Source organism: Raphanus sativus, chromosome 7 (genome assembly GCF_000801105.2).
Source record: "Raphanus sativus cultivar WK10039 chromosome 7, ASM80110v3, whole genome shotgun sequence".
In the NCBI taxonomy this organism is placed as follows: Eukaryota; Viridiplantae; Streptophyta; class Magnoliopsida; order Brassicales; family Brassicaceae; genus Raphanus; species Raphanus sativus.
Window position 1 is genome coordinate 18638485 of NC_079517.1, and position 12875 is coordinate 18651359.

The window sequence follows — 12875 nt, forward strand, 5'->3', positions numbered from 1 at the left end:
ACTTCAAAACTTCAAGATGGTTTTAAAAAAGTTCCTTGTGTTTTAATAGTATTGATTTTTCTGATAAAATTATTAACTCGTTTTTAGATCACAATAGAAATGAAAAATGTATTTGTAAGACCTGTTTGTACTCGATAAATATTTTACATGTTTAATGGAAAAACCTGTAAATAATAACTTAAAAATTGTACTCATTAATTGTAGATTGATTTTGGAAATTTTAGATATTTTAAATATTGATTTTAAAATTATTTAAAATTTATATAAAATTATAATTTCTAAGCGCATATATTTAGCAAATTAATGTCATATTGATTTAGAGAATAATTATTTCTATGATTTTATAATATGTATCAGTATTATGAGTAGCTGTTAAATAGTATGTTTGAAGTTTACAAATTTATTTATCAAATAAGTTCTTTGTATTTTTTTGTTTCAAATTAAAAATTCACATTTATGTAGTAATTTAAATGATAAGTGCAACACATATAAATAATTAAAAATGTTGAAAATATTTTTCACGTATTTTGTAATTATAAATTAATTTCAGATGCTAAAAGTATTTTTAAGTTTTAAAAATAGATGAAAATAATGTAACAAACAAATCAATCCTAAAATTATGGATTAGTTAAAATATGAGTATCTATTTTCGATTGATTATTTAAAAAGTTTAAAATTAAATATTGTTAGATTAAATAGATTTTGTTATAATTAAAAGATTTGTTTAGGATTTTAATAAAAATCATAGGTTTTAAATAATGCAGTGGAAAAGATCTGTAAATACTTTTAAAAAAGAAAGACACTTCAAAAAGGGTTTTCTATTTTAATAGTATTGATGTATCTGTTTGAATATTTTCAGATCTATTTTTTTGTAATGCAAAAAATCTTGTAATCATATTTTGAAATATGTGCAGAATCGGTTATAGATTGTTGCTTAAAACTATTTTATGCATTTTTAAAAAATAAAAGAAACTTACATTAGTGAGTAGCATGTAATTATAAATAACTCAAATAATTAAGAACATAATCTTATGAGGAATTATGTTTTAATAGTATAGATATATGTGTATTGCATAAATTAAAATAGTGAATGATCCCATTAGATATATCTTTGGCACTGACATAAACTTTTTTTAAAGGAATTAATAAATGTTTTGGGATAGAAAAAAATATGTTATGACATGGATGTATGAATAAACTATATATAATCTCACAGTTGCAAAAAAACGTTAAAGTGTATATAACCTCTATCATATAATTTATTTTGAATAAAAATACTCCACCTATTTAAATAATAACTGATCTAGTATAAGATTTGTTGTGATTCACTATGGTAACAAAATCTTTCTTTGGCAAATATTTAGGAATTATTATGTATAATTCGTATTTTTTGATTTAGCAGCAAAAATATAATTTTTTGGTCAAAGATAATTAATGTTATTAGATAAATATAGGAATGACACAAAGTTGTAAATATGATTGAAAACTAATGGCAGAATCCTAATAAGGATTCTTCTTTAATAGTATAGATTAAAATTTTGTTTCTTAGTGCTTAAGACAACATCTAAAGTCTACTATTAACAATCTTACTCACGAATAAAAAATCTTGTACTACCGTAGGATATTAAAAATGGACGGTTTAGATGCAACCAATGGATCCCACATCAGACGAAACTTCGAGGAAACTTCATTCTTTGTCTGTCTCTGCTTTACTCAAATCCTATAACTTGAAACATTCGTAGCCAGAAAGCAACATTCTCACAACTCTTCACCATCTCTCTCTGTAAAAATCTAAACAAAACTCATTTCAAGTTCGATCAAGAAAACCAAGAACGATGCCTAAAGACAGGAAGATCGGAATCGCCATGGATTTCTCGGAGAGCAGCAAGAACGCACTCAAATGGGCCATCGAGAACTTAGCTGACAAAGGAGACACACTTTACATCATCCACACGTTACCTACCTCTGATGCTGAATCTCGCAACGCCCTCTGGCTCGAATCCGGTTCTCGTAAGTCTCTTCTAATCCGGTTATGGATTTTTTGCAGTTGAAATATCGGTTTAATCCTGTTTTAACTTGGTGTTGTTGCAGCTCTCATACCGTTGGATGAGTTTAGGGAACCGAAGATCATGGAGAACTACGGTGTCAAGATCGACATCGCATGTCTTGACATGCTCGACACTGGTTCAAGGAAGAAAGAGGTTGTTTAAATAAATAAATATATTTCTTGATCTTCGATAAAAATACATTTTACTACCTATTAATTTACTGGTTTGGTTATAATAGGTTCATGTCGTGACAAAACTATACTGGGGTGATGCAAGAGAGAAGCTGGTTGATGCTGTTAAAGAACTCAAACTGGATTCTATTGTCATGGGAAGCAGAGGACTCAGTGCCCTTCAAAGGTTTTTCTTACTTCTTTTATTTCAGAAAAAATTCCATAAAGTATTATTCTTACCAAAATGCCACATTATATATCGATTGCATGGTTGATGGTTTTGTCTGTATACTCGTATTATAATTCGTTGAAATAATAGGTTGATTGGTTTAATTAAATTGTTAATGTCCGTCTATGCTTAACATAATTTGTTATCTAAAAGACAATGTCAAATAACAATAGGATCAATTCCTTTTTGGTTAAGAGGTTTGTATTTAGAGGAAGAATAAATTAAATAAATAAAGCTTCAAGGACAATGACTTCCCACCGAAAGTGGATAAGGTCACGGGAAAACGACAACTAATCATGTTTTAGGTTTAGTTTTGAAAATCTTGGCTTATCTCTTAACTAAGAAAACAACCTGTTTAGATACTTAGATAATATGATCAATGTTTACACTTGCATATTTCGATCAAAAAAAGGTTACACGTTTGTTTAACATACTTGTCTTTTACTTCTTTTTCCTAGGGTGAAGCTTATCAACGATTAACTTTTATTTTGTTTGTTTTAACTATTAGTATTTGCTGCAAATGTGTGATGAAATTACTTCCGTGTAAATGGCTAATTTCTTAGTTTTAATATTGAAACAGAATAATAATGGGAAGCGTGAGCAGCTTTGTGATCGACCACGCGCCTTGCCCTGTCACCATTGTCAAGGATGACTAGAAAGAAATGTCTTCTTCGCGCGTATAATCTACCAAAAATAATGTCGCAGTTTATGTTTTTAATAAAGAACTTTTTTTCTTGCTTGTGTTTGTTCTATTTGAAATATTGACACATAATTTTCGCTTATGTGCGCTGAGATAATATTGAGAGGTGGCCTATAAGAGTCCAACGCTCATTCTCAACTTAACTTTCGTCACCATTGTCTCCGACGCTTCCAATTCATCGTTATCGGTTTGCAAGAACAACTTATTAACCATTAGCTTCTTTCCATAACCTTGAAGCAAATGAAGAACGATTGATTTAAGAGATCCAATAAAATCTTATCTTGCATCGACCAAGCAAGGGTGAGGATATGCGAGAATGGCATACAAGGCCTGCTTAATAATGAGTTGAACCACGAAGACCCTTTATTACTATTTCGATGACAACAACAAAAAAAAATTCTATTTGTTTGCAAGTCATATACACCAATTTGCTAAATTCTCTTAATTATATAATCACACGAAAACAACTAATTGAGCATTGTAGAAACGATTCATGTTAAGTTTGTGATAGGTTGTTGCATAAATTGCAGTATTTGCGTGTGACATCCCAGAAGGCACCAACTTACTTCACACTAACTGTGTTTCAATAGTCTCTCTCTCTAGAATCTTTGTTAGTGCTGACTGCCTTTATAAGAACATATGAGATGATTTCTCTTCACTTTAAGTAAACGGAACAACTTCCTCTAAAATTTCCTTAGAATGTCGGTATGGATTGCAAGCTTCAGCAATACATGGTGTAAATCTTGCTACATATCAACGATTTGATTTCATGGTGCTATGTGTGGTCAAATCTGTTGATGTTTGACCTTGTGAGGTGGATATTTACAGGTGATACAACCAGAGTTGTTAATTGCATTTCATGTGTTCACAATTGCTACATGCTTCTTCATTCAGCTCCACTACTCAAAGCCATACACAAGAAACTTCATACATGGTATCTTTGTTCCTCATCTCAGAATAAAGTACGCAACTGGTCCCATAATCTCCTCACTTAAGCCTTTGGTTATGTTGTAAGCTCACTTACTCTCTCCACCCATCGGCAAAAGAATTTTTTTTTTTTTATAAATTCTTATGCTAACATGTCTTTTCCACACCCACAAGGCTTCGTTTCTCCTACAGGTAAACTGCTTCATTGCTGCTGATTTAGTTATTTAACTAGTGTTCAATTGTCAAAACTTCAAAGCTTTCTATGTTTCAAACAAAACATTGTGGGTAAATGCAGCTCAAGGCTATTAGTAATCACTTCTCGCTTCCTGGCAGAGCTCAATCATAACCACAACTTGTGTTGGACAAAACGTCAATACGTAACATAATGCATGAGTTAGAAGCTTCCTAACAAGATTTTAGCTATGTTCTTGAGCCTAATAATTGTCATCATTGGTGTTTATCAGGAGCCGGAAAGTTAATCAGCATTGCTTCGGTAACACAAGCATTCCTATCTCTAAATAAAAAATGTCCTTGGAGATTGTTAGTGATGAGACGGCTTGTGTTACAGAAGCAATAGATGATTTAACTTTCCGGCTCCAGATGAACCACCAACGATGACAACTATTAGGCTTAAGAATATAGCTAAACATCTTGTTAGAAAGTTTTTAAGTCATGGTTCGAATCTTCGATAAAGCAGCGTCTTAAAATGTATACTTTTTGACCAAAAAAAATGTACTACTTTATCGGGACAAAAGAAAATTGAGAATTTATAACAAGGGATGATAAGAAGTTTATGTGCAATTATCAAACACTCACTCGTTGAAAAAGGTTATCGGATGCAATCAGTGCGTAACGCGAACAACGCTCTATTCTAGTATCAATAAAATCTTAAAAGAGTCAACTAGAAAGCAAAGTAGTTGAAATGTCAGAGTTTCTTAAAAAAATGTAAATCTAACCAATGAAAAACACACTGGTAACAACAACTATAAAATGTCTTCGCGAGGGTCAGCTCGAACGACAGATGCATCATCAAATCCACATTCATATAACAAGAAGCAAAGTAGTTGAAGCGCAACAAGACGATGCCTAGATATGGCAACCGCTAACCAAACGAAATTCAAAAGCAAAATATCCCAAAACTTTTATTTATATATATACTTTCAAAGTTATAATAAACACAACCAGCTGGTGGAATAAAAACCAAAGAAAGAAATTTCAGACAAAAAGCAAAGCAAACTAGATCCTATTATTGTCTGTGCGTAGACACAACCACCGACTTTTAAGACGGATACATAACGTCATTAAGACCACAAGTTTCTTTTGAAGATGGCTTTACTTTGGACTATATATAATCTGAACCAAAACCGCGGGGAAAATGCTCAAGATCAGGATGAATATCCCCTGGCCTCCTTGGAGGTTGCCTATCAAAATTCAGATAAACAAGCGTCAGATAATAGATTTTTGTTATGGAATTTCTGTTCGGTTAAAAAAAAAAATAGAGTACTAACCTTCCTAACCGGCCTGGCTCAAAACCTGGGCCAATAGGATCATAACGAGCACCAGGAGGTGGCACACCCCTGTCAAAACCAAAAGACGTCCATGGTTAATTGTCAGAAAACAATCTGAGAGGTTTTCTTGTGTTTAACTATATCAACTGTGTGTGCATATTTGCATTTTGTGTTGTGTAGAAGAAAAAGATAGCTTACGGTTGTGGTGGTCCCATGAAGCCAGGTTGATGATCACCAACTCCAGGGAACATGCGAGGATCGTTAGGTCCTACAAGCATGCTTCCATCGCCAAAACCACCCCTAACAGGGTATACTCCAGCACCTGGGCCAGGGATTAGATCACTGTAACCTGGTCCGGGTATAGGAGGAACTATCACCCTAAAAAGTAAAATCCAATAAGCAACAAGTTTTAGTTTTTCTAAATTATGTTATAAGAAAAACTATCATGACAACAACACAATGAATAAAACTAAGCAGAAGAAGAAGAAGAAGAAGTGGTGGATGTAATTATTACCCTGAGGGGTGAATCTGAGGACCTAATGGACCAGGCCTTCGAACGTAATATCCAGACTCACGCTCTTCATTTGTCTCCGAACTGCAAGCAAACCAAATATAAAGATGCATGTTTTAGAATACACTTCAAGAACTATAAATCATATATCATTCTGGTCCAACAACTAACGATTGCTTCCAAAAAAAATTACCTGGACTGGGTCCTAGGAGTAACAGGTTTAGGTTTAAGGCCTTCATCAACCTTGTACAGAATCTGATTCTGCAAATCAGTGACTAACTTTCCCAGATTCTTGAACTGTGCATCGTAGTCACCTTCCTCTCTAGACTCAGCAACATAGTTCCCAACTCTACCAAGAAAAAAAGAACTTTTAGCTACCATACCGATCCACCACAGATACAAGAGTATTAAGAGAGAAAGGATTACATACTCAATCTCGAGATGAGAAGGCTCTCTTCCACCTTCAGCTATAGCATCAACAAGAAGCTTATCATCTATCACCAAACACTTAACCAGAATCTTCTTCGATCCTTTCTTCGCATACACAAACGCGTACTCCTCGAACTCGTTCCACCCCTCGATCCCTACCTCTCCTATATTCAACAAAACTCGAGCCAATCAGAATCATAAGCAAACCCTAGTATAAAGTTTCTAGAGAAATAACGAACCTTGAGAAGGAGAGGAAGAAAGAGCGTCTTCGGCGAACGCAGGCCTTCCGGTGGCAACGAGTTTGTAACCTGAGGCGATAAAGGAAGCGTGAACCACGAAGGCGATCTTGTCGCTGTTGTTTCGAAACTGTGGCCGTGAGGATCTGATCACGAGCATCACCGTATCTGAATTCGCCATCGATTCGGTCGGGAAGTTCGAGTGTTTTCGTCTTTTCCTCAGCAAATCGATCCTTTTTTTTGTGTTTTGACTTGAAGCAGAGGTTTTGTCTTTCTAAATATTGTATAGATATGGGCCTGTGGAGAGATGTTGGGCCTAACTAAGGCCCTGAAGTGATATAAATATTGAGCCTACTTCCAAACAGAATCGGACTCGCCAAAGTTTAAAAAGTAAGGAAATAAAAACAAACTAGATGATGAGTTTTTTAAAATATGTTGTATTGAAATATTACAATTACAATGCATCTTGTTATCAAGATTTTTTTTTACATTTGATTTGGGGTGGACATTCGGATACCATTTAGTTCAGTTTGGTTTGGCTCGGTCCAGTTATGTTTCGATTTTTTGTGAGTTTGATCCGGTTCGGATCTGCGGGTTTGGTTTGGATTTGGACTCAGATAACTCATTTTATTTTTAAAAAATAAAAGTTGTATATACTTTAAATTTCTCAAAATATAAAAATTATTTATAACATATAAATGTGTATAATGCAAGATAAAATACTTAAACTTAACATAAAATTTGGTTAGCTTCAATATTCGGATAAGAAATCAATAGATATTTGAAGTATTGGTATTTTGAATATCATTTAACTATTTTAATCATGTATTTTTAACTATTTGTAAATATTTTCAAGTATTTTGGACAACTTAATAATATTTTTTATATTTTTATATTCTTTTAGATATTAAATTCTAAAAATAATTAATATATTTAAGTATATAAATCTGGTTTCGATATATTCGATATCCAAAATATTTCGTTTTGGATCAGGTTCCGTTCTAAAAATATCATCTTAATAACATCTTACAATTTTTGGTAGTTTATAGACGTTTTAAAAAATTCAAAATATAACATATATGAAAAATCTATTTTTTAAATATGTTTAAGTGATTTTTTTATAATATTAATTAAAATAAAATATAGAGGATACAAATTTTTTTATCAAATATTTTTGATTTGTAATCATTAATTATCATATATACGTTAATCATATTAGGTAATTTCGTAGCTTTTATTTAAGGAAATAAACTTACGTAGCTTTTATTTAAGGAAAGAATTTAAGACTACTAATTAATATGATAATTAGTTTAATAAAAAGTATAATATATATGTATATAGACCAACATATTTTTCTAAGGATTTCTGAGAATAATCCTAGTGATGACAAGTGGCTATAAAACATGTTGTAATGTTCCAGGATTAATATATAGGGGATATTAACCAGCCGGGCATTGGGACCGGATTTGCAGCGTGGCAAAGGAACTATTCTCCCACTAGACCATTGAAGCGTATTGGTTTTATACATTTCACAAATTTTATAGATCATAGCTTACGTAGCTGTTACAGATCATTTTTTACCGGTGGACTTGAGGTTCATTTTCCCTAAATATTTAGGACTGTTTGTTTTACAATCTAGATCAGTCATCTGATGAAGATGAGAGTATTATTTGTTTAGAACTAAAAGTATAAATTGTCAAGCTAGGCTTAATGATTTAAATTGAATCATTTGAATGGAGATGGTTTTTTCAAAATTGATAATATTTATTATACCTTTAATATAATTGAGAAATTATAAATTTAAACCTAATATCATTTTATCACTCACAGAAAAATGACAAAAATCACAAAACGTATTTGCCACCAAAATCACAAAAAAAGAAGAAGAATTTTCTTACCAAAACTACAAAACAATAAAATCGTATTTTTTTTACCAAAACCGAAAATCTCGTTTTTTGCAAAAAAAAAATATGTTTTTCTTGCCAAAACGAAAAATCACATTTTCTACCAAAACTGAAAATTTCAGTTTTACACTTAAACCAAAAATCATATTTTTTCGCTAAAACTAAAAAATCACGTTTTCCGCAAAAACTAAAATCCGTTATTTTGAAAAACCGAAAAATCTTTTTTTTTCTCGCCAAAATCGAAAATCTATTTTTTCGCCAAAACAAAACATCTCGTTTTTCCACCAAAACCGAAAATCTTATTTTTAACGAAAACTGAAATTTTTCGCTTTTCTGTAAAAACTAAAAAAACTTCTTTTCAACCGAAATTGCATTTTCCCGCCAAAACCGAAAATCTTGTTTTTACGCAAAAACCAAAAAAATCTCGCTTTCCCGGAGACACCAAAAAGCTATGTTTTGATGCCAAAACTGGAATATCACGTTTTACCGCAAAAAACTATAAAATCTCATTTCTCGTCAAAACTGGAAATTTGTTTTACCGCCAAAATCAAAAATTTCATTTTCCCACCAAAAGCGAAAAATCGCAATTTCCTGCCAAAACCGAAGATCACATTTTCCGCTAAAAACAAAAATCATGTTTTCCCACCAAAACTAAAAAAGATCTCCTTTTCTCATCAAAAATCTTGTTTTCCACCAAGAAAATCGAAAATCTCCTTTTCCACCAAAACCAAAAAAATCTTGTTTTCCCGCCAAAACCCAAAAATTCATATTTCCCCAGAAAATAGAAAATGTGTTTTCTACTAAAACTGAAAATTTAATTTTTACCGAAACCGGAAAATATTGTCCCCCCTCCCCCAAAAAATGAAAATCCCGTTTCTCCGCTAGAATTGAAAATTATGGTTTCCCGGAAAAACCAGAAATCGTGTTTTTCCGCTCGTAACCAAAAATGCATTTTCTCGCACAAAACCGGAAAATTTCTGTCAAAAACGAAAATGTCACGTGCGTTTTCCACAAAAAAAAATTTGCAAAACATTTAGATATATTTATTTGAATATTATAATCAGTTTTTATTAATACTCTTTTTGTTTGAAACTTTATTTTTTTTTTGTTTATTAGAAGTTATTATTGTTGTATAATTTTAACATAAATCTAAATGAAAAATTATAAATTTATATGAAATAATAATTTATGAATGTCAAAATGCTAGTTTTAAAATAATTTCAATGTAAATTTATTAGATTACAAAATAAAATTTAATATATAGTTAAAACTAATATCAAACATATGATTAAATCAAAATAAGAATATTTTAATAATTTGTTTATTATACTCATATGGATGGAAATAGAGATAAAGAAAAAAATATAAATCCATTTAGATGTTTCATCATGATGAACTATCTGGATGGACAAACAAACAGTCTCATATAATCTGGACGGATCATCTAAATGGATCATCTGGATGGAGATGACATATATATGGTGAAACAAACAGCTTCTTAATAATCTGATAGAAATTTTGATATCAAGTTATTGCTAATTAAACAATATTAATATTTTGTACCAAGATTATTCATCTACCAAGACAACAGAATATGCAGGCGGATCGACTAGCACGAAGTGTCAGGACACAACCGTCTTTTGTTGTTCACATGGATGCAGAGTTACCGGCATGGTTTTCAGAGACCGGATGAGAGTGTGTGTTTTTACGCTGATGACAAAAAAAAACAATATTAATATTTTGATGATCCATACATTCGTTTACGTTAACAATACCGTTAAATGTATTCATTAGAAATATATATTCTATTAAAACTGAAGTAAAAAATAAAACTTCCTTATTTTAAATTGGTTTCTTACAAATTTTCATTTTTAATTAATTATAATCATTTCATTTATTGTCTTTTCTAATTAATTTGAAAACATTTATTACAAAGTATAAATATAAATTACCTATTTAAAATGTTTATTACATCTTCTTTTTTCGATCTTCCTAACTACTTCGTTAATGTTTTTCTTCTATAATAACTCGACTTGATTTATTTTACGTGTTAACCATAATAATTTCGCAGGTCTGAATAAAATTGTTTCATTCGTAACAAAAATTCATACCGATTAACAATTTTTTAGTTGTTTACAAAATCAGTTAGATATAAGGATCCAAATATCTTTTCGGAGTATGAATTTTTTTTGGTTATCTGTCTTTTTTTGTTTGAAAATTAAACTCCATTCAGATTTAAAAAATTTCGGATGGGATTCGAATTGGATCATGCTAGGTCCGGTTAGATTTGTAAGAATCTAAACTATATAAATAATCTATATATTTAAAAAATCATTAAACAATTTATTTTTTAAAAAATATAAATCAAAATCCGTGCGGATGCACGGATTAAACTCTAATAATATATTAAGATTTAATTTTAGTACTCATGCCAAATATACTTGTCGACCGGCTCCGTTTGTACTTAGAATTTGTATAATGATGATGTATTTTGAGGATATCAACCAAATGCTTTTTGGTTATGCCAAAATAAAAATAAAAATGCTTTTTGATTATATGACATGTGTTTCTTATGATCCATTTCATGTATACTATGTATTTATGTTTTTTTCAGTTCATAACATAAGACCACTTAGTGGAAAAAAATTTAGTGGTATTTTGGATTAAATATCATGTGAAGTCCCTGATCGTCATCTCTCTTTCTCAAACATCATTTTCAAACAAGAATGAAAAAGAAGACCCTAAAGAGCATTTGACTAAGATCGGGAAGAAAACCGGCCTTGTCAATGAAAGAAGAGCATACCATATGGTATCATGCGCTTTCCCAAAATAAAAAAAAATGAAGCACGATCATCATGTGCTGTTTATTCTTCGCTAGGACAAAATGGTATCGATTCTTGACAAAGACCTTAACAAGACTTTTTTGTGTGAAAGCATGCATGCACTGCCGACTGCACTATATGTACTTGATTTTCCCTTGACCGAGTAATCTTACTGGTGGTCGGTCCTATCGCTAGAGCATAATCACGTTTGTTGTATGTGGTGGTGATATAAAGGACTTGAAATTGAGATGGTTGATTTTCGACACCCACAAATTGATTGGTTAGCTGACGATGGCCATTTAAATTCTTGTGAACCACTCATGATTGATTATGAAGAAGAAAAATAAGAGATGTGGTCATTTGTTTACGAGTAACACTCACCCAAAACGAAGCATTGATTTTTTTTTGAACAACGAAGCATTGACTAAATTCACTTATTTGGTTCCACCGTCTTTTGTAGACATTATTTATGAATATATAAAAAGCTTGGTGTAACTGTGTAAGAGTGCATCTGACTTTCGACCAAAAAAGAATGTGTATATGACCCTCGACTCAACCGTGATTAAAAGAAGGGTATTGGGAGTTTTTTTTTCTTTCCAGTTGTTCAATTTTTCTTTTTCTCTTTTTTTGAAAATGAAACATTATACTGTAGTCTCTAAACCTAAATGAGGTCAAACTATAAAATCAAAGAAAATAATTTTAGAAAATTATTTTTGTGTATGTTCTCTTGTGCACATAATTTATCCCCGTTTTATTTCAAATTATAATTAAATATATCAACACTAAAATTTACAATATGACTAGTTCAACTAGAAATCTCAATAATGAGATATACCAAAAATTATTTGATAAGTTCAAAAAAAAAAAATATTTGATAAGTGTTTTGCTATGTGTTATCACCCCAATAATTTTGAAAGAGAAATGATTATATGACATACTAACAATGTGACATAACTTGAAGTTAGTTATGACATGGACATTTACATTTAATGTTGATTTATATTCTTGGTAAGTTTTTTATAATATGGGTAATAAATCATAACATTAATAGAATAATAAAAAAAAATTGTCAACATTGTAAAAAAATATTTTAAATTTTTTAAAATATAATTTAATTATATTTTATGATTATGTAACTCTTATTACTAAAAATCTTTTCCAAATTTTATGCAGTTTTTTTAATGTTGTAATTTTCTAATTAATCCCAATACTATTAGTTTGTTTTCAATATCTACAAATTTAGAAATATTAGTTGTTTTACTTTTAATAGTTATACACCTAACAAATTTTCTCTTATTTTTATAAAATTATATTTAATATATTTTAACCAAAATAAATAGATTAAAAATATTTTCAAGATTATAATTTTAAACATATAAATATATATTATT

At 30.6% G+C, this 12875-nt stretch overlaps 2 protein-coding genes across 2 annotated transcripts; one reads left to right on the forward strand and one right to left on the reverse strand.

The window, feature by feature from the left end:
• Positions 1 to 1739: 1739 nt before the first annotated feature.
• LOC108830230 (universal stress protein PHOS34) lies at positions 1740 to 3229 on the forward strand. The gene is made up of 4 exons (XM_018603826.2): positions 1740 to 2010; positions 2092 to 2201; positions 2287 to 2405; positions 3028 to 3229. The coding sequence occupies exons 1-4, from the start codon at positions 1836 to 1838 to the stop codon at positions 3101 to 3103; spliced, it is 480 nt and encodes a 159-aa protein (XP_018459328.1). The 5' UTR covers positions 1740 to 1835; the 3' UTR covers positions 3104 to 3229.
• Positions 3230 to 5203: 1974 nt separating this feature from the next.
• LOC108814737 (probable proteasome inhibitor) lies at positions 5204 to 7001 on the reverse strand. The gene is made up of 7 exons (XM_018587359.2): positions 6762 to 7001; positions 6524 to 6686; positions 6287 to 6442; positions 6097 to 6177; positions 5781 to 5960; positions 5583 to 5651; positions 5204 to 5495 (listed from the first exon to the last, which is right to left on the reverse strand). The coding sequence occupies exons 1-7, from the start codon at positions 6937 to 6939 to the stop codon at positions 5417 to 5419; spliced, it is 906 nt and encodes a 301-aa protein (XP_018442861.1). The 5' UTR covers positions 6940 to 7001; the 3' UTR covers positions 5204 to 5416.
• Positions 7002 to 12875: the final 5874 nt, after the last annotated feature.